At 45.1% G+C, this 27,140-nt stretch overlaps 1 protein-coding gene across 1 annotated transcript in view; it reads right to left on the bottom strand.

Moving 5' to 3' along the window:
- LOC311115891 (extracellular matrix organizing protein FRAS1-like) overlaps positions 1 to 26,068 on the bottom strand; it is a gene marked incomplete at both ends in the record, with an annotated part of 33,573 nt that extends 7,505 nt beyond the window's left edge. The window contains 20 exons of the mRNA XM_084191014.1: positions 407 to 674; positions 1,078 to 1,228; positions 2,530 to 2,744; positions 2,949 to 3,109; positions 3,773 to 4,005; positions 8,684 to 8,959; positions 9,211 to 9,398; positions 9,634 to 9,834; positions 12,121 to 12,277; positions 12,555 to 12,760; positions 13,043 to 13,187; positions 14,301 to 14,461; positions 14,964 to 15,308; positions 16,073 to 16,319; positions 16,603 to 16,771; positions 17,060 to 17,219; positions 19,792 to 19,942; positions 22,406 to 22,519; positions 22,699 to 22,926; positions 25,928 to 26,068. Coding sequence (XP_084047140.1) covers positions 407 to 674; positions 1,078 to 1,228; positions 2,530 to 2,744; positions 2,949 to 3,109; positions 3,773 to 4,005; positions 8,684 to 8,959; positions 9,211 to 9,398; positions 9,634 to 9,834; positions 12,121 to 12,277; positions 12,555 to 12,760; positions 13,043 to 13,187; positions 14,301 to 14,461; positions 14,964 to 15,308; positions 16,073 to 16,319; positions 16,603 to 16,771; positions 17,060 to 17,219; positions 19,792 to 19,942; positions 22,406 to 22,519; positions 22,699 to 22,926; positions 25,928 to 26,068 — 3,917 coding nt within the window. The remainder of the gene's footprint in view (positions 1 to 406; positions 675 to 1,077; positions 1,229 to 2,529; positions 2,745 to 2,948; positions 3,110 to 3,772; positions 4,006 to 8,683; positions 8,960 to 9,210; positions 9,399 to 9,633; positions 9,835 to 12,120; positions 12,278 to 12,554; positions 12,761 to 13,042; positions 13,188 to 14,300; positions 14,462 to 14,963; positions 15,309 to 16,072; positions 16,320 to 16,602; positions 16,772 to 17,059; positions 17,220 to 19,791; positions 19,943 to 22,405; positions 22,520 to 22,698; positions 22,927 to 25,927) is intronic.
- Positions 26,069 to 27,140: the final 1,072 nt, after the last annotated feature.

Below are 27,140 nucleotides of genomic sequence, written 5' to 3'. Positions count from 1 at the left end.
AAATCAATTTATAACATTTTTGACGTGTTTTTCTGGATTTTTTTGTTGTTATTCTGTCTCTCACTGTTCAAATAAACCTACCATTAAAATTATAGACTGATCATTTCTTTGTCAGTGGGCAAATGTACAAAATCAGCAGGGGATCAAATACTTTTTTCCCTCACTGTACATACATAACATATACAGATAAATAAATACAGAAAAAAATAAACAGAAGGCATTTGAACCAAGTCTGGCACAAAGAGAAGATTCATATGGGAGACAAGCCTATACATAATCTATATACACACGTGCCATTTACCACATAGAAGCTAAGTAAGTGGAGGTGGCAGGGAGAGTCAAAGGACTGGGTATATCTATTAATATCTATCTACAACTGTATATAACAGTATGTCTGTGTACTGACCTGCTGTAAGAGGAGGTGGCCTTCCAGAGCTGGTAGGGAGAATCAAAGGACTGGGCGCTCCAGATCAGCTGCATGTCAAACTCTATCCCCCCCAGGTGGTCTGGGGCCATCAGGTGGGACTTGTGCCCAGGCAGGGTGTGGTGCTCGGGGACAAACTGGCCCCTGAACTTGGCGTGGGTTTTGAACTCGATTACCAGACGGCCATCTTCTCTTATGTAGATCCTGATGATCTGGAGTCTGGCTGACAGAACGCTGTCTGTCTGGATGCCTAGTGGACACAGGAACATAACAGTTAAACGAAGTTACACAGGAAACATAACAGTTAAATGGAGTTACACAGGAAACATAACAGTTAAATGGAGTTACACAGGAAACATAACAGTTAAATGGAGTTACACAGAAACATAACAGTTAAATGGAGTTACACAGAAACATAACAGTTAAATGGAGTTACACAGAAACATAACAGTTAAATGAAGTTACACAGGAAACATAACAGTTAAATGGAGTTACACAGGAAACATAACAGTTAAATGGAGTTACACAGGAAACATAACAGTTAAATGGAGTTACACAGGAAACATAACAGTTAAATGGAGTTACACAGGAAACATAACAGTTAAATGGAGTTACACAGATGTGTAACCCTAACCACACACACACACACCCACCTGTCCTCCAGAGCACGGTATCATAGAAGAACGAGAACTGCATTTCAGTGTGGTGTTCCAGAGAGGCCCAGCCCCTGGGAGCTGTAACGTAGATATAGGACACATAGAGAGGAACCTGCACCGTCAGGAACGACTGGGCCGAGTCACGCACCTTGGGGGGGGACATAGCACATGACATAAGATAAAGTGACAGGAAATAACACTACTCCACCAGGAACAACTGAGTCACGCACCTGGGGGTGGGGACATACATAAGACATGACATAAGGTGACTTTACATTACAGGACATGACGTAATGCTACTGAACATGGCATGGCATGATCTAAGGCAAGGTTCTTCAATTCCGGTCCTGGAGGGCCGTAACACTTCTGTTTTTTATTTCTACCTGGTAGTTAATTGCACTCACCTGGTGTCCCAGGTCTGAATTAGCCCCTGATTAGAAGGAGAGGATGAAAAACAGAGGTGTTTCGGCCCTCCAGGACCAGAATTGAAGAACCCTGATCTAAGGTGACATAGAGTAGCAACAGCTGTAGTCTGTCCTAGACTGTTTTGCATACTGTGGTTGGGATGAGTCACATGCAAACTCTATCTGAGCATTCAAGGCTTCTACTGCCTGTGTGCTCACATGACTGGGAAACAAAAGTCAATGCAAATCAAACTGACTAGCCAATGTGGACACAATAGCACTGTGGACTCCAATCATGCTGTTTTACTGTGTGTAAAGGAATATCTGAGAGAATATTATGTCCTCTAGTAATGTGCCAGAAATGGAAACAGGAGTGAATTCAGAGCATGATAAACACTAGAGTACAGTGTCACCCCTAACCCTCTATGTGACCCCTAACCCTCTATGTGACCCCTAACCCTCTATGTGACCCCTAACCCGCTATGTGACCCCTAACCCTCTATGTGACCCCTAGCCCTCTATGTGACCCCTAACCCTCTATGTGACCCCTAACCCTCTATGTGACCCCTAGCCCTCTATGTGACCCCTAACCCTCTATGTGACCCCTAGCCCTCTATGTGACCCCTAACCCTCTATGTGACCCCTAACCCTCTATGTGACCCCTAACCCTCTATGTGACCCCTAACCCTCTATGTGACCCCTAACCCTCTATGTGACCCCTAACCCTCTATGTGACACCTAGCCCTCTATGTGACCCCTAACCCTCTATGTGACCCCTAACCCTCTATGTGACCCCTAACCCTCTATGTGACCCCTGACCCTCTATGTGACCCCTAACCCTCTATGTGACCCCTAACCCTCTATGTGACCCCTGATCCTCTATGTGACCCCTAACCCTCTATGTGACCCCTAACCCTCTATGTGAACCCTAACCCTCTATGTGACCCCTAACCCTCTATGTGACCCCTAACCCTCTATGTGACCCCTGACCCTCTATGTGACCCCTGACCCTCTATGTGCCACTACAGGGCGTATTGTAGAGTACCTGGAAGTCGGCAGTGACGGAGCCTCCACAGACGTCTATGAGCTCCGTCATGTCGTAGTAGGCATCGAAGGTCCAGATACAGCTCTTCAGGTTGAGGTGTTTGTACAGCTGGATGCTCTTAGCCTCTCTGACACTGGGGTTGAACTGGTAGGGTCTGTCATAACCCGGACCCAGAGAGATACTGTCGTACTGGACATCATCCAGGAAACCCGTCTCTGAATCACACACAGGGAGGGGAAGACACATCCAACACACTTTGTTAAAGGGAGGATTTATGTTATTTGGTGCAAGTATGTGTGTGTGTGTGTGTGTGTGTGTGTTGAAGCATAAGTGCATTTTACAAGGATGAGTGGCTGTGTGTGTGCATGCGTGAGCACGTTCAAGCACGTGTGTGTGATCAAGCGTGTTTGTGTCCTTACCGGAGACCCCCTGCAGGTCTTTGAGAGTGACCAGGTTCGAACAGATGTGCTGCTGTCTGTAGATGGACTCTGACAGCAGGAAGTGCAGGTTGTGGAGGGGCATGGTGGACACTAGGGGCAGCATACCATCCTGATGGGGGATCTGCACCGAGATGTGGATACTGCAGAAGAAAAAGAAGACAACACAAGGTTAGTGTTACAGAACTAATATAGACCATATGGAGAAGTTCTACTATTAATATAGACAATATGGAGGTGTTCTACTATTAATATAGACCATATGGAGAAGTTCTACTATTAATATAGACCATATGGAGATGTTTTACTATTAATATAGACCATATGGAGGTGTTCTACTATTAATATAGACCATATGGAGGTGTTCTACTATTATTATAGACCATATGGAGGTGTTCTACTATTAATATAGACCATATGGAGGTGTTCTACTATTAATATAGACCATATGGAGATGTTCTACTATTAATATAGACCATATGGAGGTGTTCTACTATTATAGACCATATGGAGATGTTCTACTATTAATATAGACCATATGGAGATGTTCTACTATTAATATAGACCATATGGAGGTGTTCTACTATTAATATAGACCATATGGAGATGTTCTACTATTATAGACCATATGGAGGTGTTCTACTATTAATATAGACCATTTGGAGATATGTATGTGTGGATGTTGAGCTCATCGGTTGGGTAGCTCCTTGTGTTAGAGTTTGTTTGGCTGCATGACTGTGTGTTTGTGTGTTTGCACACCTGCTTTTTGTGTGTGTGTTTGTGTGTGTGAATGCCTTCCTGCTCACCGGTTGGGGTGCTCCTTGTGTTTGACATCCAGGTACTTTAGAGTGGCGATGAACGACTGGGCCTGGAACCCTCGGGCTGTTCCCGTGGTAACAGGGGTGTGGCATATGGAACCTTCAGTGCCGATGGTTGCTATGTTACTCCTCAGCGGTGTTCCAAGATGGCCGGACTTGTCGCGGGCCTGGGCCACACAGCGCACATGGAACCTCCGAGAGAAATAGATACTGTCCAGGACCTGTGGAGAAAATACAGTCAATCAATCAGTCAATCAATCAATCAGTTAATCAATCAGTCAGTCAGTCAGTCAGTCAGTCAGTCAGTCAATTAATCAGTCAATCAATCAATAAATCAGTGCACTGGCTGAAGAAATTCAGTTACGTGAACGCACGCACTCAGACAACACAAACACACAGACTATACCAGAACCTTCTCCTACATATCACTGCTCCTAAATTCTACACTCTTAGAAAAAAAGGTGCTAATTAGAACCATATAGGGCTCTTCGGTTTGTCCCCATAGGGGAACCCTTTTTGGTGCTAGGTAGAACCAATGCTTCCCACAGTTGTGTCAAGTTGCCTGAGTGGCGCAGTGGTCTAAGGCACTGCATCGCAGTGCTAACTGTGCCACTAGAGATCCTGGTTCGAATCCAGGCTCTGTCGCAGCCGGCCACGACCGGGAGACTCATGGGCGGCGCACAATTGGCCCAGCGTCGTCCAGGGTAGGGGAGGGAATGGCCGGCAGGGATGTAGCTCAGTTGATAGAGCATGGCGTTTGCAACGCCAGGGTTGTGGGTTCGATTCACACGGGGGGCCAGTATAAAAAAATATGTATTCACTAACTGTAAGTCGCTCTGGATAAGAGCGTCTGCTAAATGACTAAAATGTAAAATGTAATGTCCTTTGGGTGGTGGACCATTCTTGATTCACACAGGAAACTGTTGAGTGTGAAAAACCCAGCATTGTTGCAGTTCTTGACACAAACCAGCGTGCCTGGCACCTACGACCATACCCCATTCAAAGGCATTTAAATATTGTGTCTTTCCCATTCCCCCTCTGAATGGCACACATACACAATCCATGTCTCAATTGTCTTAAAAATAATTTTTTTACTTGTCTCCTCTCTTTCGACTACACTGATTTAAGTGTAACTTTTATGCTCGCTTCAAGGCAAGCAACACTGAAGCATGCATGAGAGAACCAGCTGTTCCGGACGACTGTGTGATTACGCTCTCCGTAGCAGATGTGAGCAAGACCTTTAAACAGGTCAACATTCACAAGGCCGCGGGGCCAGACAGATTACCAGGACGTGTACTCAAAGCATGTGCGAACCAACTGGCAAGTGTATTCACTGACATTTTCATCCTCTCTCTGACCGAGTCTGTAATACCTACATGTTTCAAGCAAACCACCATAGTCCCTGTGCCCAAGAAAGCGAAGGTAACCTGCCTAAATGACTACCACCCCGTAGCACTCACGTCGGTAGCCATGAAGTCCTTTGAAAGGCTTCAACACCATCATCCCAGAAACCCTAGACCCACTCCAATTCGCATACCGCCCCAACAGATCCACAGATGACGCAATTTCAATTGCACTCCACACAGCCCTTTCCCACCTGGAAAAAAGGAACACCTACACTACCGTTCAAACGTTTGGGGTCACTTAGAAATTGCCTTGTTTTCCATGAAAACATACATGAAATGAGTTTGAAAAGGAAATATAGCAAAATGCATAGGAAATGTAGTCATTGACAAGGTTAGAAATAATGATTTTTAATATAAATAATAATTGTGTCCTTTCGTCCAAGAATCCTCCATTTGCAGCAATTACAGCCGTGCAGACCTTTGGCATTCTAGTTGTCAATTTGTTGAGGTAATCTGAAAAGATTTCACCCCATGCTTCCTGAAGCACCTCCCATAAATTGGATTGGCTTGATGGGCACTTCTTACGGTCAAGCTGCTCCAACAACAGCTCAATAGGGTTGAGATCCGGTGACTGTGCTGGCCACTCCATTATAGACAGAATACCACCTGACTGCTTCTTCCCTAAATAGTTCTTGCTTGGTTTGGAGCTGTGCTTTGGGTCATTGTCCTGTTGTAGGAGGAAATTGGCTCCAATCAAGCGCCGTCCACAGGGTATGGCATGGCGTTGCAAAATGGAGTGATAGCCTTCCTTCTTCAAGATCCCTTTTACCCTGTACAAATCTCCCACTTTACCACCACCAAAGCACCCCCAGACCATCACATTGCCTCCACCATGCTTGACATATGGCATCAAGCACTCCTCCAACATCTTTTCATTTGGTCTGCGTCTCACAAATGTTCTTCTTTGTCTTCCGAACACCTCAAACTTTGATTTGTCTGTCCATAACACTTTTTTCCAATCTTCCTCTGTCCAGTGTCTGTGTTCTCTTGCCCATCTTTTCTTTTTATTGGCCAGTCTGAAATATGGCTTTTTCTTTGCAACTCTGCCTAGAAGGTCAGCATCCCGGAGTCGCCTCTTCACTGTTGACGTTGAGACTGGTGTTTTGCGTGTACTATTTAATGAAGCTGCCAGTTGAGGACCTGTGAGGCGTCTGTTTCTCAAACTAGACACTCTAATGTATTTGTCCTCTTGCTCAGTTGTGCACCGGGGCCTCCCACTCCTCTTTCTATTCTGGTTAGAGCCAGTTTGTGCTGTTCTGTGAAGGGAGAAGTACACAGCGTTGTACGAGATCTTCAGTTTCTTGGCATTAACAATGTCTACACTGTATTTCTGATCAATTTGATGTTATTTTAATGGACAAAAAAAATGATTTTATTTCAAAAACAAGGAAGTGACCCCAAACTTTTGAACGGTAGTGTATATCTTTAGGCCATTGTTTGAGGGCCTAGTTATTAAAACAAATAATTCTGAAAATCAACCTGCAATAGAGCATGCTGGGAAATATGATAATGATGGGTGTAGTTTTGAGTGTTATACTTTACACAGAGTAAAAAATGACACAATCAAACTCAACTCTGGTTATTAACACCAACACTGGGGTTATTTTACACCACTGAGTGTTGAGTTAATTGAACTACTGAATCAACACTAGAAATGTTACACTGAAAAATCTAGGTAAAACTGGCCAATTTGTGGTGTAACATTCACTACACTGCTGGTTCAGTCATACTCCATACTATTCTCATACTCTCTTCTCAATACAATCACTGAAAATATGCATTTGAAAGACAGAAATCATGGCAAAGATATCAACTATGTCAGTACTGTATATGTACAATTATTACGGGAATACCAGATACATGCATCAATATTCCCATATAGGTACATTTTAAAACATTATCACACTTATCTTTTAAAACGTATCATATTACTCAAACTCCTGATGGTAAAGTTCAAACATTGAGGTAAACACTAATGCCCAGACACTATTTAAAGAAAGGAAAGATATTACAATAAAAAAAAGCTTATTCAGATTCAGCAGGGCTCTCTACCTTTCGTACAAAAACGGTTCTTAGGATGTCAAAGCTTCTAGGCAGAATCCTTTGCGTTACAAAGAACCCTCGTCTTCCAAAAAATGGTTCTTCAGATCAAAACGGTTCTTGGTAGGACCTTATCCCTTCGCAAAGAACAGTTTTGGAACCCTTTTTTCTAAGAGTGTACCACTTCACCGGCACTCACCATATGGTTTACACCAACCAGTATACGGTTTGGTATCAGAGACGGTCCACTACTACCACTGCTGCTACTATACATTTACATTTTAGTCATTTAGCAGACGCTCTTATCAGAGCGACTTACAGTTAGTGAGTGCATACAATTTTTTATTTTTATTTTTTCATACTGGACCCCGTGGGAATCGAACCCACAACCCTGGCATTGCAAACGCCATGCTCTACCAACTGAGCTACGTCCCTGCCGGCCATTCCCTCCCCTACCCTGGACCAATTGTGCGCCGCCCCATGGGTCTCCCGGTCGCGGCCGGCTACGACAGAGCCTGGATTCGAACCAGGATCTCTAGTGGCACAGCTGTGCCTTAGACCACTGCGCCACTCGGGAGACTAATACTACTACTACTACTACTACTGCTACTGTTACTAATACTACTACTACTACTACTACTACTACTACTACTACTACTACTACTACTACTACACTATTACTGCTACTACTACTACTACTACTACTACTACTACTACTACTACTACTACTACTACTACTACTACTACTACACTATTACTGCTACTACTACTACTACTGCTACTACACTACTACTACTACTATACTACTACTATACTACTACTACTGCTACTATACTACTACTACTATACTACTACTACTACTACACTACTACTATACTACTACTACTATACTACTACTACTACTATACTACTACTATACTACTACTATACTACTACTGCTACTACTACTACTACTACTGCTACTATACTATTACTGCTACTACTACTACTACTACTACTACTACTGTTACTACTACTACTACTACTACACTATTACTGCTACTACTACTACTACTATACTACTACTACTACTACTACTACTACTACTACTACTACTACTACTACTACTACTACTGCTACTATACTACTACTACTACTATACTACTACTATACTACTACTACTACTACTATACTACTACTGAGACTACTACTACTACTACTATACTACTACTACTACTACTACTACTACTACTACTACTACTACTACTACTGCTACTATACTATTACTGCTACTATACTACTACTACTACACTATTACTACTACTACTACTACTACTACTATACTAGTACTGAGACTACTACTACTACTACTGCTACTATACTATTACTGCTACTATACTACTACTACTACTACTACTACTACTACTACTACTACTACTACTACTACTACTACTACTACTACTCAACTACTCACCATATGGTTAACCCCAGTATAGGGTGTGGTATCAGTGACGGTCTCGAAGGGTGACCTGGCCCCGTTGGTGTCTGTAGGGGCAGCCACCTCCCAGGAGAAGTGAACAGAGGTCTGGTTGATGCCTGCCTCCTCGCAGCGCTCCCTCATCACAGAGTATTTGGGGTAGTGGGGGTCACAAGGCGTCACACACACCAGGGGGTAACCAGGCGCCGGCTGCTTCTTACTGCCCTCCTTAGACACCTCAGCCACGTTGTCATAGTCTGACAGAGATACCACCTGGGAGAGGGAGGGAGGGTGTTGGAGTGACTCAATTCATCATTTATAAATTCAGGACTGATAACAGAAAAAACGGTCTAAAATGAAATATGTCATTGCATCCAGGTAGGCTTTAGGCCAGAGAAGATAAGTACCTGTGGCTACAATATTTGAGGGAAAGTTTTACGTTTTTGGCTTGGCTCTTTTTCTGACAATAATAATTTGGTTAAAAACACATTACAATTCAGATTTAATTAAGTAATGTTCCTTACGATGGGCGTGGCCGGAAGAATGAGACTCCCTGCTGCTTCCTGGTCCAGGATGGTGACTGTTGCCGTGGTGATCTCTCCAAGCACCGCCTCCACCGGGTCGTCAGGACCGAGGACCAATGAGAAGGACTCGTGCCACTCCCTGTCCTCATTGGACAGAATCTCCACTTTGAACAGGATGTGGTCCATGCCTTCATGGAAGGATCAAAAAAAGTCAAGTCATGTTTCCTTCTGCTATATCATGTGATGTAAAACACCTTCAATAATGTAAAAACGTATTACATTTCCTTCTTTACAATCCCTCTGAAACTGGTGAATACAAATGCGCAGGACCTAGTATGAGCAATCACTAAAGGGAATGTGATTGGCTATGAGGTTCTTGTACTACACTACCCATAATGCTCCTTCTCAATAAGTCTCACTGACCAGGGGTGAATTTGAGGACCCTGCTCTTGGGGTTGTAGTCCACGCCGGACTGGGCTGAACCGTCCCGGGTGCTGCAGCGGACCTTGGAGGTGCGGTCCTGGTCTCCTGTCCTAACCACCTTGATGTTAAGCACCTCGATGCCGTCTGGACCAGGGGGCTCCCGCACCTGGTACGACGTCTGCTCAAACTCTATGGTGGGGGCTGGGGAGGTACAAAAAGGTACAATGAAAATGTGAAATTGAACATGCAATGCATTTTTTTACATTGACTGTGCTTTTTTGTATGTAAAAGAATGCCCTGTGTTTCTGTTTTGTAATGTCGTACAATGCCGTTATCTTACACAATGTAGTACATGCAAGTCAGTGTTCTCAAACTATCAACCTCTCAGACTGCAACTCTGCTGATGTGTACAGTCGCTAGTGAAGGTCTGCACATTCCTCACAGTCTTCACATTGTTGCTGCCTTAAAATTATATCTAAAAAGGGATTACATTTCCTACTGATCTACACAACCTACTCCATATTTTCGAAGTGAAAATAAATGTATAGACAATGTTCCTAATTAATACAAAGACGAAAATAAAATATATTGATTACCTACAGTGAGGGAAAAAAGTATTTGATCCCCTGCTGATTTTGTACGTTTGCCCACTGACAAAGAAATTATCAGTCTATAATGTTAATGGTAGGTTTATTTGAACAGTGAGAGACAGAATAACAACAATGAAATCCAGAAAAACGCATGTCAAAAATGTTATAAATTGATTAGCATTTTAATGAGGGAAATAAGTATTTGACCCCCTCTCAATCAGAAAGATTTCTGGCTCCCAGGTGTCTTTTATACAGATAACAAGCTGAGATTAGGAGCACACTCATAAAGGGAGTGCTCCTAATCTCAGCTTGTTACCTGTATAAAAGACACCTGTCCACAAAAGCAATCAATCAATCAGATTCCAAACTCTCCACCATGGCCAAGACCAAAGAGCTCTCCAAGGATGTCAGGGACAAGATTGTAGACCTACACAAGGCTGGAATGGGCTACAAGACCATTGCCAAGCAGCTTGGTGAGAAGGTGACAACAGTTGGTGCGATTATTTGCAAATGGAAGAAACACAAAATAATTGTCAATCTCCCTCGGCCTGGGGCTCCATGCAAGATCTCACCTCGTGGAGGTGAAATGATCATGAGAACGGTGAGGAATCAGCCCAGAACTACACGGGAGGAGCTTGTCAATGATCTTAAGGCAGCTGGGACCATAGTCACCAAGAAAACAATTGGTAACACACTACGCCGTGAAAGACTGAAATCCTGCAGCTCAGCAAGGTCCCCCTGCTCAATAAAGCACATATATACATGGCCGTCTGAAGTTTGCCAATGAACATCTGAATGATTCAGAGGAGAACTGGGTGAAAGTGTTGTGGTTAGATGAGACCAAAATCGAGCTCTTTGGTATCAAGCTCAACTCGCCGTGTTTGGAGGAGGAGGAATGCTGCCTATGACCCCAAGAACACCATCCCCACTGTCAAACATGGAGGTGGAAACATTATGCTTTGGGGGTGTTTTTCTGCTAAGGGGACAGGACAACTTCACCGCATCAAAGGGACTATGGACGGCGCCATGTACCGTCAAATCTTGGGTGAGAACCTCCTTCCCTCAGCCAGGGCATTAAAAATGGGTCCAGCATGACAATGACCCAAAACACACGGCCAAGGCAACAAAGGAGTGGCTCAAGAAGAAGCACATTAAGGTCCTAGAGTGGCCTAGCCAGTCTCCAGACCTTAATCCCATATAAAATCTGTGGAGGGAGCTGAATGTTCGAGTTGCCAAACGTCAGCCTCGAAACCTTAATGACTTGGAGAAGATCTGCAAAGAGGAGTGGGACAAAATCCCTCCTGAGATGTGTGCAAACCTGGTGGCCAACTACAAGAAACGTCTGACCTCTGTGCTTGCCAACAAGGGTTTTGCCACCAAGTACTAAGTCATGTTTTGCAGAGGGGTCAAATACTTATTTCCCTCATTAAAATGCAAATCAATTTATAACATTTTTGACATGTGTTTTTCTGGATTTTTTTGTTGTTATTCTGTCTCTCACTGTTCAAATAAACCTACCATTAAAATTATAGACGGATAATTTCTTTGTCAGTGGGCAAACGTACAAAATCACTGTATGTAGCCTTAAGAGTTGTGCAAAGTTGGTAGAATCTGATTCAAAATGATTCACAGCTGTAATGGCTACCAAAGGTGCTTCCACCAAGTATTAACTCTGGGGTGTGAAGACAGATGCAATCAAGACATCTTCTGTTTTTTGTTTTTTTATTCATTTGGAAAATGTTCTATACATTTCTTCCTCCTTGAAGATGTGGAGTAGGTTGTGTAGATCTTTAGGAGGGAAAATCCAGTTGAATGCTTTTTAGAAGCAATTTTAAGGCAGAAAAATGTGAAGACTGTAAGGGGTGTGTAGACTTTCACTAGTGACTGTGTTGCTTACCGTCCTCGTCGTTAGTGATGGTTACCGTGACAATGTCACTAACTCCCACCATGGCCCCGCTCCAGTGGTCCCCAAGCGGTGTCCCAAGATGCACCTGGAACTCCTCCTCTGGCTCGAACACAGAGTCGTCATTGATGTGCACCGAGCAGTTTTTTACCTGGACCATCATCATCATCATCATCAACATCATCATCATCAACAACAACAATATCAACTACAACAACACCATCATAATCAACTACAACAACACCATCATAATCATCATCATCATCATAACATCAAACCCAACTTTATTGGTCTGGGAGTGCTTTATACAGAAGGTTTTGTTTTTATCTCATTGGCCAAAGCGCTAGATATAACAACTATTATAACACCATTTGATTTGCTCATGAAGAACTTGTGAAGAATCTACGTGGGCTTGATAAAGAACCTACCTTCTCTCCCTTGAGGAAGATGATACGTGAGTCGTCAGCGTTCCTCCTCTCCTCAAAGTCGTCCATGACCATGGCAGACATGGTGCGTGTGAAGCAGCGGACAGAGGACTTGACCGTCAGGTCTCCCGTTCTAACGATGGGTATGTTCAGCACACCCTCCTTCTCCTTCACCTTGTACGCCGTCTTCTCAAACTGCATGCTGGGAACTGGGAGGAGGGAATTGTTGGTAAATGAGTAGGGATTGTGATTGAGGAAGTACTGTACAATGTAACTACAATTTCAGATAGAGTTCTCTTTCTTCTATGACACTGTGCTCTAGAACAGGGTTTCCCAAACTCGGTCCCCCCCCAGCACTACACAGCTGTGACTCAAATAACCAACTCATCATCAAGCTTGATTATGAGTTTGGAAACCCTGCCCTAGAAGACAGGTGTGTGTGTGTGTGTGTACGTGTGTGCGTGCCTGTGTGTAGGTAGGGGTATACGTACGATCCAAGGTATCAGTTATGACCACGGAGGCTTCGAAGGGTTCGAGGAGCACCGCCCCCTGAGGGGAGGAGAGGAACACTACAAAAGTCTCCGCCCCCTCAATGGCCGGGTTCTGAATGTCATCCATGATGGTTAGACTGCACGTCTGGGGGGGAGAGAGAGAGAGAGAGAGAGACATATATATATATATATATATATATATATATATATATATATAGAGAGAGAGAGAGAGAGAGAGAGAGAGAGAGAGAGAGAGAGAGAGAAGAGAGAGAGAGAGAGAGAGAAGAAAGACTAAAATATTTTAGGAAATGTATTATATTAATGACATTGCCATTGAATCTAATGTCAACACATCTATGAAAATCAAATGCTTTGGATGATAACTGCTCTTGAAAATGCTAATCTGACATTTCATAAAATGTATAATTAAACTGGTAAATATAACACAGGGGACTGCTAATAGAGTCAATGATAGACTCTGTGGTCTGTTACCATAACATGAACTGGTAAATATAACACAGGGGACTGCTAATAGAGTCAATGATAGACTATGTGGTCTGTTACCATAACAACTTAGTTTTATTACAGGCGACAGGTTCATTACACATCACTGCATTCTTTACCAGAGTGTAGGCTGGCCCTCTTTGAGGTGTCGTAGGTCAATTAATTGCACTCTTTTAATTTATAAAGCTCTTTAACAGAAACTCAAACCGTAACTAACATCTTTAATAACCTTTAGACGTACGAGTTACCATACCCAGTGTTCAAGTGCCTCTGGGGCAGTCCAAATGTTGATGAGGAATGTGATTGTTTTTCTTCAGTGTTTGTAATTTAGTATATTTGTATTATTTTGTATTTTGTAAATTGTTTACATGCAGGGCTCCTTGATAAAGAGACCTTGGTCTCCATGGGACTCCTTGATAAAGAGACCTTGGTCTCCATGGGACTCCTTGATAAAGAGACCTTGGTCTCCATGGGACTCCTTGATAAAGAGACCTTGGTCTCCATGGGACTCCTTGATAAAGAGACCTTGGTCTCCATGGGACTCCTTGATAAAGAGACCTTGGTCTCCATGGGACTCCTTGATAAAGAGACCTTGGTCTCCATGGGACTCCTTGATAAAGAGACCTTGGTCTCCATGAGACTCCTTGATAAAGAGACCTTGGTCTCCATGGGACTCCTTGATAAAGAGACCTTGGTCTCCATGGGACTCCCTGTTAAAAGAAAGGTAAATAAAAAAGATGCCTCTCTTCTTTACCTCCATAGTCTTGCCAGCTTTGAACTCCACCTTCTTGGAGGAGGGGATGTAGTCGACCCCGGGGGTGGCGGAGGGGGGGTCAGAGGGCCGTGTGGCACACCACACAGAGGTCACCGACGACAGGTCACTACCCTGCCGCAACACCAGAATCTCTATGGTGCCTGGAGGTCAAGGGTCAGAGGTTAGGGGGTTTAAGGTCAGGGGTTAGAGATACTTCCTGCTCTCCAATGGTTAATTCAAGCAATGACATCCAGTATATCTATTGATTCTTGAAGAATAGAACTTAGAAATACCTTATGAGCTTAATAAAACTGTTTTACTCTAGCACAGGGATGGGCAACTCCAGTCCTCGGAGGCCTGATTGGTGTCACACTTTTGCCCCAGTCCCAGCTAACACACCTGACTCTAATAATCAACTGATCATGATCATCAGCTTAGTTTAATCAGCTGTGTTTGCTAGGGGATGGGGAAAACGTGTGACATCACTCCAGCCCCCGAGGACTGGAGTTCCCATCCCTGCTCTAGCATAACCCAAAATCTGAGGTTGTAGATTGTAAAGTCACCAGAGATATAACTATCTCAGTAACACTTTCCTGCAGGTATACTGCTTAATAACTGCTTATACGTCTTTATAACTTGTTGTGAGCCTATATAATCTCTCACCGGCGTCCTCACTGAACGTAAACGTAGCGTTGCCCAGGGATACCGTTGAAGCATCATTTGGCCCGTCAATGACCACCTTCGCCACTTTAACATCACCCATGCGGGCGTTATCCGAGGCGTCCGATAGTCGGAGCTCAAACTCCTCGGAGAGTTCGTATTCGCTGTCATCGATGAGCTTGACGTCGCAGGTGGACATGGAGACGCCGGGGCCGAAGATGACCCTGCTGTCACCAGTCATACCTCGACTCTTATAGTCAGAACCAGACTCCAGGGCGTGTAGACTGCTACCCTTAGCTGACTTAGAGACCGTGTAACAGAGAGCTGAGACCGTACTGCTGGTGTCACCTGGAGGGAGAGAACATGGAGAGGTGGGGGTGAAGGGAGGGAGAGAACATGGAGAGGTGGGGGTGAAGGGAGGGAGAGAACATGGAGAGGTGGGGGTGAAGGGAGGGAGAGAACATGGAGAGGTGGGGGTGAAGGGAGGGAGAGAACATGGAGAGGTGGGGGTGAAGGGAGGGAGAGAACATGGAGAGGTGGGGGTGAAGGGAGGGAGAGAACATGGAGAGGTGGGGGTGAAGGGAGGGAGAGAACATGGAGAGGTGGGGGTGAAGGAAGGGAGAGAACATGGAGAGGTGGGGGTGAAGGGAGGCAGGAGAGGGGAGGAGGAAGAGAGGAGGGAAGGAAGAGGGGGAGAGGGAGGAGAAGAATGGATTAGGGTTGCCCTCCTGAACAGGGTCAATGAGGTCAATCAAATGTTCAATTCAATCACTTCCTCAATTGAAAATTGGCCATTGTTTATTATACAAGTATTTTTTAATTGAATTTCAGATATTGTGGTGGGGTGCTCAAGATCCCCCCAGATAGGATCCTAGAATCCTTGAACCTTGGGGTCCCAGATAACATTCTTGGACTTTTTGGTCCTCCTAGATATGATTATTGGACCTTCAGGGGTTCATGTCCAGATAGCATTTTTGGACCTTCCATATAGGTTTAGGGTTAGTATCCTCCTTGCCTTTCCTTTCTATTGGATCCTGTATGAAGACGGTACTGGTTGACATGGTAGGGGTAAGGTTATGTACATACTAGTTTGTTAGGTTTAGGGTTAATACCTTTCCTCTCTATGGGGACGTGTATGAAGCCGGTACTCTCGTTGATATGGTAGGTCTTCTTGTCAAACTGCAGCGTGGGTTCGTCCTCGGTGTCGTTGATGTTGACGCTGGCGCGGGTCACCTGACCCAGGAGGGCGTAGACGGGCATGCTCAGCTCCACCTGGAAACTCTCCACGCCCTCAAACACCTTGTCATCCTGGATCACTATGGTACACACCTTGGTGTCCTCCCGCTCGTCAAACTGGACCTGGGGGGAGGAGAGAGAGAGTAGAGAGGTTTCACATTGTCTACACACAATGTACATGAAATGTCTCATTTATCCTGTTGTGCTTTTATATTGTATCACAAATCTGCATATCTAAGCTGAAGAGAAAAAAAACTAATACAAATCTGTGTAGGGAAAAAAGTGCTTTGATTTACCAATGAGACTCGATTAACCTTATCTCAAGTTAGTATCCTCTGTATAATAATGCCCGGTACCTTTAATTGGCAATGCCAAGGTGGCGATGCCAGTGTAGTGTTGCCCGTACCTGTCCAGCGTACTCCACATAGTCCTGCTGCCCGGGACGAGAGCCCACGCTGGAGGTAGAGGTGGCAGTGCCCTGCTCCGTACGACACAGCACGATGGCATACTGGTTCAGGTTGCCCGTCCTCTTCACTGTGACCGACACCGTGCCAGCCTTCTCACTCACGTTGTAGCTGTATGGGAGGGGAACAGAGATGGCCTCAGTCACATAGACATATAGCTTTGAGAGATACAATTACAGTACAATAGCTGAAATGGACTTTGTGGCCAATGAGAGGAGGGAATTGCGTAAAACTGCGGCCAGATCCTGAAGCAGCCCAACCCATGAAGATGGAAGTCTTAAACATACACATGTTTTTCACGATCATTTTTGAATTAGTTCAGGAAGAGCCTGAAGTTTCTCCCCATTCCAAGGAAAAATCTCTGGGCCATACTTGCGACAGCAAATATGTCTCTCTCACCTCCTGTGTTGGAAGCTGATGAGCGACCACTGGATATGAAAGAGGTTATCAGAGACAACGTTGGGCTTGCTGTCCTTCACCAGGAACTTGAAGTTGTCCATGGTCTCTGTCACGCTCTCCTCATGGAGCACGTAGCGGATCAAGCCCAGGTTAATGTCGGCTGGAGGGCAGGGGGACGAAGTTAACACAATGTTAGGACGACGTTAGAACAACATTACTTACGTTAAAGGGACAAACTGTAAGACGTCCGTCATAGAAAATAATTGTTTGCAGAAATCACTGAAGAAGAAGAAAATGATCAGATTGAATGTTTTGTTTGGTCACTCTGGTGAGTACACCAGGCACGTGTACAGGTAGGAGGAGTCAACCTATGCCCAGTACATGCCCTTTTGTCCTCCCACTCACCAAGTGCCCTTTTAGGTGATGGTCAAAGGTTATTATAGTAAACTAAAACTGAAACTAAAACAGGTTTTGGTCAGTAGTTGTGTGGTTGTGGTCAGTAGTTGTGTGGTTGTGGTCAGTAGTTGTGTGGTTGTGGTCAGTAGTTGTGTGGTTGTGGTCAATAATTATGTGAAATCATCAAATCATGTAAAAACAATTTAGCAAACTGAAGAAAAAAAATTAAGAAGCACGTTTGAAAAACTACAACTATACTGAAACTATTATCTTCGACACCAAAACAAAACAAAATAAAATAAAACAACATAAATTATGTTCAGTTTAATTTATTTTTCTTCTAAACTTTGGGCAAAAATGTTATGAGGTTTTCAACCAAAAAAAAAATCGAATGGGGTTTTCAAACTTCTGAATCTGGCAGGTAAACATTGCCAGGAAATGGGGATGTTTCAAATAGGCCTAGCATCACTATCACTATCTATCTCTCTAGACAGATGGGTTGCCTCCCACAATGCACCAATGTTCCAGCATACACGTCCAGTTGGGACAGAGAGGAATTGGAACAGGGAAGACCCGTCACTGCCGTATCCGGTGACATTATCGCCTTTTCCACTTGTTGCCCTAGCGTAAACATCCCTGCCAGACACAAAGTAGTAGCTAGCTAGCTAGCGAGATGGAAAATGCAAAGGTTATTTTTAATGAGTGCATTTTGCTAGTTTGCGTCATCTATTACTAAACCCCTGCAGGTTTTGCCTGCAAACTTTGGTTTCGAATCGCGACGTTCTGAGATGTCCTATGGAAAGAGTTTGATTTTACAGGCTTGGTCCGCCTACCGAAACTCGTGATTTGTTGGGGGAGTTTTCTGTCTGAAGAGGACCCTCCCCAGAATTGTTTTTCTTCCCGAAATGTCCAAGAGAATCTGACATCCTCCCCAAACCTAGTGCTGTTGCTCAAGGTCTGGGGTTTCCGAGACTACTACCTATCACTAGCTAACAGGTAAGAAATAAAACCTACAACAACACATAAATGGCTCCCAGCCTCCCATGCATAGTTAATTGTTTAATTTCAGCATTCACTTCCAGCATTTTAATACATTTCTTAATTTTCTGCACTGTGTTATAATGTGTTATAATGTGTCTATTTCAAAAAATATAAAAACTTTTCCTTGACAGAATAATTATTGTCCTATTCGACTGTGCATTTTCGTCAGTTCTTACTTTTGCCACTAGAGGGCGATTGTCTGATTTCTAGGGTTCTGTACTCCCGAAGCTGTTGACTGTTTTTGTGCTTGCCAGTTAGCTAGCAGTTCTCAGCTGTTAGCAGCCAAAGGCTAGCAGTTTCTTACTGGCGATAAAAAACGGATGATTGCAATAATTTTTCTGAGTCATTACTGAATTATTTAATGTGAAATCAAACATTAAACCTCGTAAACAATACATGGTATTTCATGTTAACCTCGTAAACAATTCATTTAGACCCGGCATTTATTTGAAACAGCCATTTATTTGAAACAGGCGTTTATTTTCCTGAAATGTGTGCAATTGCCCGGCTATTAAAAGGGACAGGCCGCTATTTGAGACTTCGCGTTTAATTGAGGTTTTACGGTAGCTAGCTACCTAGTTGAAATATTAACAGTATTGCCACAGCAGCATAAGGCGTGATTAACATATCACTTGATTTACCTCATCATCAACATTCGGTCTGGCAGCAGAGAGAGGCAGAAACACAGAGAGGAGCGGCTGCTTCAACGACCCTCGCTCAGACCCAACTCCATCCCTTCCTCAGTCGGCAGCAGCAACACAGGTAGTCTAAACTCTAACTAACCGTCATATACTAAAATATCCACACAAGCCACTAGCCAGCCAGCCATATATCTTGAGTTAGAAAATTATGAATATTATCTTAAGTTATTATTTAAGAGCATGAAAGATTAATCACAATCAGTAGATAACTAGCTAACTAGCAGATTTACATCAATCATCAACGTCAATAATCACCTGATAGCCCGCCCTCCTTTCCCCATGTCAATCATGTCATTAGGAGGCACTGTAACTAGGTTGTTATGATTTGTGATGAGTGAGCGTTGGTGTTGGAGAAAATAAATAGGCCAACGCTGAAAATAAGATAATGTGTTGCCACAGACGCATTTGGTTTAGAGATCTTAATTATTAGAATTGTTTTTTTTTTTAAAGTGATGGGGGGGAGGGGGGGTGGGGGGTTCCAGTTTGAGCTCCTGCCCAGTGAAAGTTCTGTGCACTGCCCTGTGCACACACACACACACACACACACACACACACACACACACACACACACACACACACACACACACACCATACCTTGTGTGAAGGAGGTGATAGGAGCACCTGGCTTTAGTTTGCTCTCCAGGAAGCCGTGTTTAGGCTCTGCTGTGACCTCATAGACCAGCTGACCATCGTCTGTGTCTGGGTCCATGGTCAACAGCTCCTTCTTACTGATCAGGTTGGTGGCCTGCAACGTCAATCAATCAATAATTCAGTCAGTCAATCAATCACTCGATCCATCAATCAATCAGTTATAGTCTAGTAATACAACTCAGTCAGTCAGTCAATCAATCAATCAATCAGTTATAGTCTAGAAATAAAAAGCAATCAGTCAGACAGTCAGTCAGTCAGTTAGTCAGTCAATGAAACATACAAGCAAGCAACCAGTCAGTCAGTCAGTCAGTCAGGCAATACATTAATCAATCAATCAATCAAGTTTATTGTCCAGAGGCGTATGCTACGATCTACTTAAGGTTTTCTAAAGCTAGCCAGCTGCAGTTAGCCAGCTGCAGTGCAGCTGGCTTCACATTCCAGCTCAGGCTTCATCCATACTCCGATGGTGGATATTGCTCATCTGCCTGCTGCTAACTCCAGCAGCCTAGCAGGCTTGTGATTGGGCACGTGGCTGGTCGAACGCCGAAGTCTTTCATTGCGACAATGCTGAAACGTTAATCCATGCGCGAATCAGTGCCGCGTTTTCATTTATGTCGAGATCAAAATGAAAGAACAGTTATCTTGCACATTCAGCAAGATATGGTGTGAAATAGGCTTTTAGAAGTGCAGTCTTTATTTTATTACTTATCATTAATGCCATCTTTGGTGTGCTTATCAAAGCACGAGCACCTTTTTCCCCACTCCTATCGATAAAATATATCTTTTAAGTCATACAAACATTTTACTGTGCGTGAAGTTTGAAATGCATTATGTCATTACTAAATGTGTAATGTAATTAGTATTTTAACTTTAATATTTTTAACACACAAATACATTTGATTTGATTAATCAAATATGTTGTTAGTGTCTTCAACTTGCGGCCCAGACACTTCATTCAGGATGCCCCGGAGCAGGTTAGTTCTGAAGGATTCGTTGCCATATAAATGTACCTGGCTAAAAGGTGAGCCACTTTCGTGGTTATCCCGAGTTGAACTCAGAGTAGACCAAAGTTAACTCGCTAACTCCTCAAACCACATACATAGTATAGTGCTCTGGAAATCAACGTGAGAGACGGGGTTTAATTAAATTCCGTATGTTACTCCATCAAAGACCAGTAGGGGGAGGTAGCGTAACACAAACGGAATGCAGATAGGCCTGCTGTGTGATGGGTCACTACTACTGATGGCAAAAGACTGTCAAAAGAGGCTAGCGCAAAAAGTCACAGTATATTCATTATAGTTGCACACAGCATTTTCCCAAAATATTTAATTACCTAACAATCAAATTGTCCTTCATTATGTAAAATAAAATATTTCCTATATTTACACTGTATGTTGTTATTGTAAACAAGTGCATACCCACAATGACAGAAAATAGTGAAACCTAGTAGCAGGTGACTAGCATGGGCCTGGTCAAAAGTAGTGCACTAGTATGGTAGTAGTATGATATGGTGTGGTGTGGTATTATATGGTGTGGTATGGTATGGTGTGGTGTGGTATTACATGGTGTGGTATGGTGTGGTATTATATGGTATGGTGTGGTGTGGTGTGGTATTATATGGTGTGGTGTGGTGTGGTATTATATGGTGTGGTGTGGTGTGGTATTATATGGTGTGGTATGGTGTGGTATTATATGGTGTGGTATGGTGTGGCATTATATGGTATGGTGTGGTGTGGTGTGGTATTATATGGTGTGGTATGGTGTGGTATTATATGGTGTGGTGTGGTGTGGTATTATATGGTATGGTATGGTGTGGTATTATATGGTGTGGTATGGTGTGGTCTTATATGGTATGGTGTGGTGTGGTGTGGTATTATATGGTGTGGTATGGTGTGGTATTACATGGTGTGGTATGGTGTGGTATTATATGGTGTGGTATGGTGTGGTATTATATGGTATGGTGTGGTGTGGTGTGGTATTATATGGTATGGTATGGTGTGGTATTATATGGTATGGTGTGGTGTGGTATTATATGGTATGGTGTGGTGTGGTGTGGTATTATATGATGTGGTATGATATGGTATGGTGTGGTGTGGTGTGGTATGGTGTGGTATTATATGGTATGGTGTGGTATTATATGGTATGGTGTGGTGTGGTGTGGTATTATATGATGTGGTATGATATGGTATGGTGTACTCCCGAGTGGCGCAGTGGTCTAAGGCGCTGCATCGCAGTGCTAACTGTGCCACTAGAGATCCTGGTTCGAATCCAGGCTCTGTTGTAGCCGGCCGCGACCGGGAGACCCATGGGGCGGCGCACAGTTGGCCCGGCGTCGTCCAGGGTAGGGGAGGGAATGGCCGGCAGGGATGTAGCTCAGTTGGTAGAGCATGGCGTTTGCAACGCCAGGGTTGTGGGTTCGATTCCCAGTATGAAAAATAAAAAAATAATGTATGCACTCACTAACTGTAAGTCGCTCTGGATAAGAGCGTCTGCTAAATGGTATTATATTGTGTGGTATTGTATGGTATGGTACGGTATGATATAGTATGGTGTTTACCTTGTTGTCCATGTACTCCAGCCACTGCAGACCCAGGTTTGTGACGATACGAGGTGTTCCATCATCCACTGGCTGAATGTCTATTTTAAACTTCTGTGGTGCAGCCGTCAACACCTACACAATGACAGAGGCAGGAAGAGGGAGTTATGAAAGAGCGAGAGACAGACAGACAGACAGAGAGAGAGAGAAACTGAGAGAGAGAGAGATACAGACAGAGAGAGACAGAGACAGATAGAGAGAGAGAGACAGAGAGAGAGAGACAGAGAGAGAGAGACACACCCTCCTCTCCTCACCTCCTTGCCCGCCTCCTCCACCATAAAGAAGACGTTGGTCCCGTCAGCTACAGTGAAGGTGAATCTGTCCTTCAGTGAGTTGGAGCCATCGTGGTTGTAGCTGATTCTGTTCTGGTAGATGTCATCCATAGTGAAGCTATTGGTCTGACGGTAGTGCTGTCCGTTGTTGGTCCGCTCAATGGTGCCGTGGCGGGGAGTCTGGACTATGGTGAAGGTGATGGACTCCTCCTGAGGGAGGGAGGGAGGGAGGGAGGGAGGGAGGGAGGGAAAAGAGAGAAGTCATTGTTTCCATTTATTTATGTTATGTTTAGGCATTTGTGTCAGAATGGAACAGTTTAGTGATAGATATTGTCCATTAAGAGTTTAATCATGGCTACTTTACTGAGGGCGACAAGACTACGACAATGCAGCCCTCAGAACAGTCTGGCAACGCAGCCCTCAGAACAGTCTGGCAATGCAGCCCTGCAGCCCTAGGAACAGTCTGGCAACGCAGCCCTCAGAACAGTCTGGCAATGCAGCCCTCAGAACAGTCTGGCAATGCAGCCCTCAGAACAGTCTGGCAACGCAGCCCTCAGAACAGTCTGGCAATGCAGCCCTCAGAACAGTCTGGCAACGCAGCCCTAGGAACAGTCTGGCAACGCAGCCATAGGAACAGTCTGGCAACGCAGCCCTAGGAACAGTCTGGCAACGCAGCCCTAGGAACAGTCTGGCAACGCAGCCCTAGGAACAGTCTGGCAACGCAGCCCTAGGAACAGTCTGGCAACGTAGCCCTAGGAACAGTCTGGCAACGCAGCCCTAGGAACAGTCTGGCAACGCAGCCCTAGGAACAGTCTGGCAACGCAGCCCTAGGAACAGTCTGGCAACGCGGCCCTAGGAACAGTCTGGCAACTCGGCCCTAGGAACAGTCTGGCAACGCAGCCCTCGGAACAGTCTGGCAACGCAGCCCTAGGAACAGTCTGGCAACACAGCCCTAGGAACAGTCTGGCAACGCAGCCCTCGGAAAAGTCTGGCAACGCAGCCCTAGGAACAGTCTGGCAACGCAGCCCTAGGAACAGTCTGGCAACGCAGCCCTAGGAACAGTCTGGCAACGCAGCCCTAGGAACAGTCTGGCAACGCAGCCCTAGGAACAGTCTGGCAACGCAGCCCTAGGAACAGTCTGGCAACGCAGCCCTAGGAACAGTCTGGCAACGCAGCCCTAGGAACAGTCTGGCAACGCAGCCCTAGGAACAGTCTGGCAACGCAGCCCTAGGAACAGTCTGGCAACGTAGCCCTAGGAACAGTCTGGCAACGCAGCCCTAGGAACAGTCTGGCAACGCAGCCCTAGGAACAGTCTGGCAACGCAGCCCTAGGAACAGTCTGGCAACGCAGCTCTAGGAACAGTCTGGCAACGCAGCCCTAGGAACAGTCTGGCAACGCAGCCCTCAGAACAGTCTGGCAACGCAGCCCTAGGAACAGCCTGGCAACGCAGCCCTAGGAACAGCCTGGCAACGCAGCCCTAGGAACAGTCTGGCAACGCAGCCCTAGGAACAGTCTGGCAACGCAGCCCTAGGAACAGTCTGGCAACGCAGCCCTAGGAACAGTCTGGCAACGCAGCCCTAGGAACAGCCTGGCAACGCAGCCCTAGGAACAGTCTGGCAACGCAGCCCTAGGAACAGTCTGGCAACGCAGCCCTAGGAACAGTCTGGCAACGCAGCCCTAGGAACAGTCTGGCAACGCAGCCCTAGGAACAGTCTGGCAACGCAGCCCTAGGAACAGCCTGGCAACGCAGCCCTAGGAACAGTCTGGCAACACAGCCCTAGGAACAGCCTGGCAACGCAGCCCTAGGAACAGTCTGGCAACGCAGCCCTAGGAACAGTCTGGCAACGCAGCCCTAGGAACAGTCTGGCAACGCAGCCCTAGGAACAGTCTGGCAACGCAGCCCTAGGAACAGTCTGGCAACGCAGCCCTAGGAACAGTCTGGCAACGCAGCCCTAGGAACAGTCTGGCAACGCAGCCCTAGGAACAGTCTGGCAACGCAGCCCTAGGAACAGTCTGGCAACGCAGCCCTAGGAACAGTCTGGCAACGCAGCCCTAGGAACAGTCTGGCAACGCAGCCCTAGGAACAGTCTGGCAACGCAGCCCTAGGAACAGTCTGGCAACGTAGCCCTAGGAACAGTCTGGCAACGCAGCCCTAGGAACAGTCTGGCAACGCAGCCCTAGGAACAGTCTGGCAACGCAGCCCTAGGAACAGTCTGGCAACGCAGCTCTAGGAACAGTCTGGCAACGCAGCCCTAGGAACAGTCTGGCAACGCAGCCCTCAGAACAGTCTGGCAACGCAGCCCTAGGAACAGCCTGGCAACGCAGCCCTAGGAACAGCCTGGCAACGCAGCCCTAGGAACAGTCTGGCAACGCAGCCCTAGGAACAGTCTGGCAACGCAGCCCTAGGAACAGTCTGGCAACGCAGCCCTAGGAACAGTCTGGCAACGCAGCCCTAGGAACAGTCTGGCAACGCAGCCCTAGGAACAGTCTGGCAACGCAGCCCTAGGAACAGTCTGGCAACGCAGCCCTAGGAACAGTCTGGCAACGCAGCCCTCGGAACAGTCTGGCAACGCAGCCCTAGGAACAGTCTGGCAACGCAGCCCTAGGAACAGTCTGGCAACGCAGCCCTAGGAACAGTCTGGCAACGCAGCCCTAGGAACAGTCTGGCAACGCAGCCCTCGGAACAGTCTGGCAACGCAGCCCTAGGAACAGTCTGGCAACGCAGCCCTCGGAACAGTCTGGCAACGCAGCCCTAGGAACAGTCTGGCATGCTGATTTGAATTTCTACACTGGAAGTTGCCTTGACTTAGCATAATCAAGGAGCTTGAAATGAGTTTATTTTTCTTCATCTGGTCCATATAGCACCCCAAGTAAAGCTCAAATAGCTTCTAGTACTTTCTGCTACTATTTAGCTCTATACACAATGGCATTCAGTCAAAGCAACTGTTCATTTCACTCTTAGTTTATTGCTCCTCTGGTTATAATAAAAACACTGAAGGTGTGTGTAGTGATTAAAACATTACAGGTATGTAGGGAACAGACAGCCAGCCTACCTCTGGCTAATAGTACTGACCAGCCAGCCTACCTCTGGCTAATAGTACTGACCACCCAGCCTACCTCTGGCTAATAGTACTGACCAGCCAGACTACCTCTCTGTCTGTGACTATGAGTAGTGAGGTGTGTGTAGTGGCTGGACAGTCTGCCAGCCTACCTCTGTGTCAGCGTCGGTGGCCTTCAGTTCAAACTCAGTGATGGTCTTCCTGACCCCCTCCTGAACCCTCATACCAGGAACCACCAGCAGGGGGAGGGAGTCATCCACCGGCCGGATGGTGATGTAGAACGTCTGGGCAACCTAAAGACACCATACAGAACACTGTTATCAACCTAAAGACACCATACATAACACTGTTATCAACCTAAAGACACCATACATAACACTGTTATCAACCTAAAGACACCATACATAACACTGTTATCAACCTAAAGACACCATACATAACACTGTTATCAACCTAAAGACACCATACATAACACTGTTATCAACCTAAAGACACCATACATAACACTGTTATCAACATAAAGACACCATACATAACACTGTTATCAACCTAAAGACACCATACATAACACTGTTATCAACCTAAAGACACCATACATAACACTGTTATCAACCTAAAGACACCATACATAACACTGTTATCAACCTAAAGACACCATACATAACACTGTTATCAACCTAAAGACACCATACATAACACTGTTATCAACATAAAGACACCATACATAACACTGTTATCAACCTAAAGACACCATACATAACACTGTTATCAACCTAAAGACACCATACATAACACTGTTATCAACATAAAGACACCATACATAACACTGTTATCAACATAAAGACACCATACATAACACTGTTATCAACCTAAAGACACCATACATAACACTGTTATCAACCTAAAGACACCATACATAACACTGTTATCAACCTAAAGACACCATACATAACACTGTTATCAACCTAAAGACACCATACATAACACTGTTATCAACCTAAAGACACCATACATAACACTGTTATCAACCTAAAGACACCATACATAACACTGTTATCAACCTAAAGACACCATACATAACACTGTTATCAACCTAAAGACACCATACATAACACTGTTATCTGAGGAACATCCAGAGGGAACACTGTTATCTGAGGAACATACAGAGGGAACACTGTTATCTGAGGAACATACAGAGGGAACACTGTTATCTGAGGAACATCCAGAGGGAACACTGTTATCTGAGGAACATACAGAGGGAACACTGTTATCTGAGGAACATACAGAGGGAACACTGTTATCTGAGGAACATCCAGAGGGAACACTGTTATCTGAGGAACATACAGAGGGAACACTGTTATCTGA

The sequence above is a fragment of the Coregonus lavaretus genome (assembly GCF_964263955.1).
Source record: "Coregonus lavaretus genome assembly, contig: HAP1_SCAFFOLD_2295, whole genome shotgun sequence".
Classification (NCBI taxonomy): domain Eukaryota; kingdom Metazoa; phylum Chordata; class Actinopteri; order Salmoniformes; family Salmonidae; genus Coregonus; species Coregonus lavaretus.
This window is presented reverse-complemented; position numbering and strand designations above follow the sequence as displayed.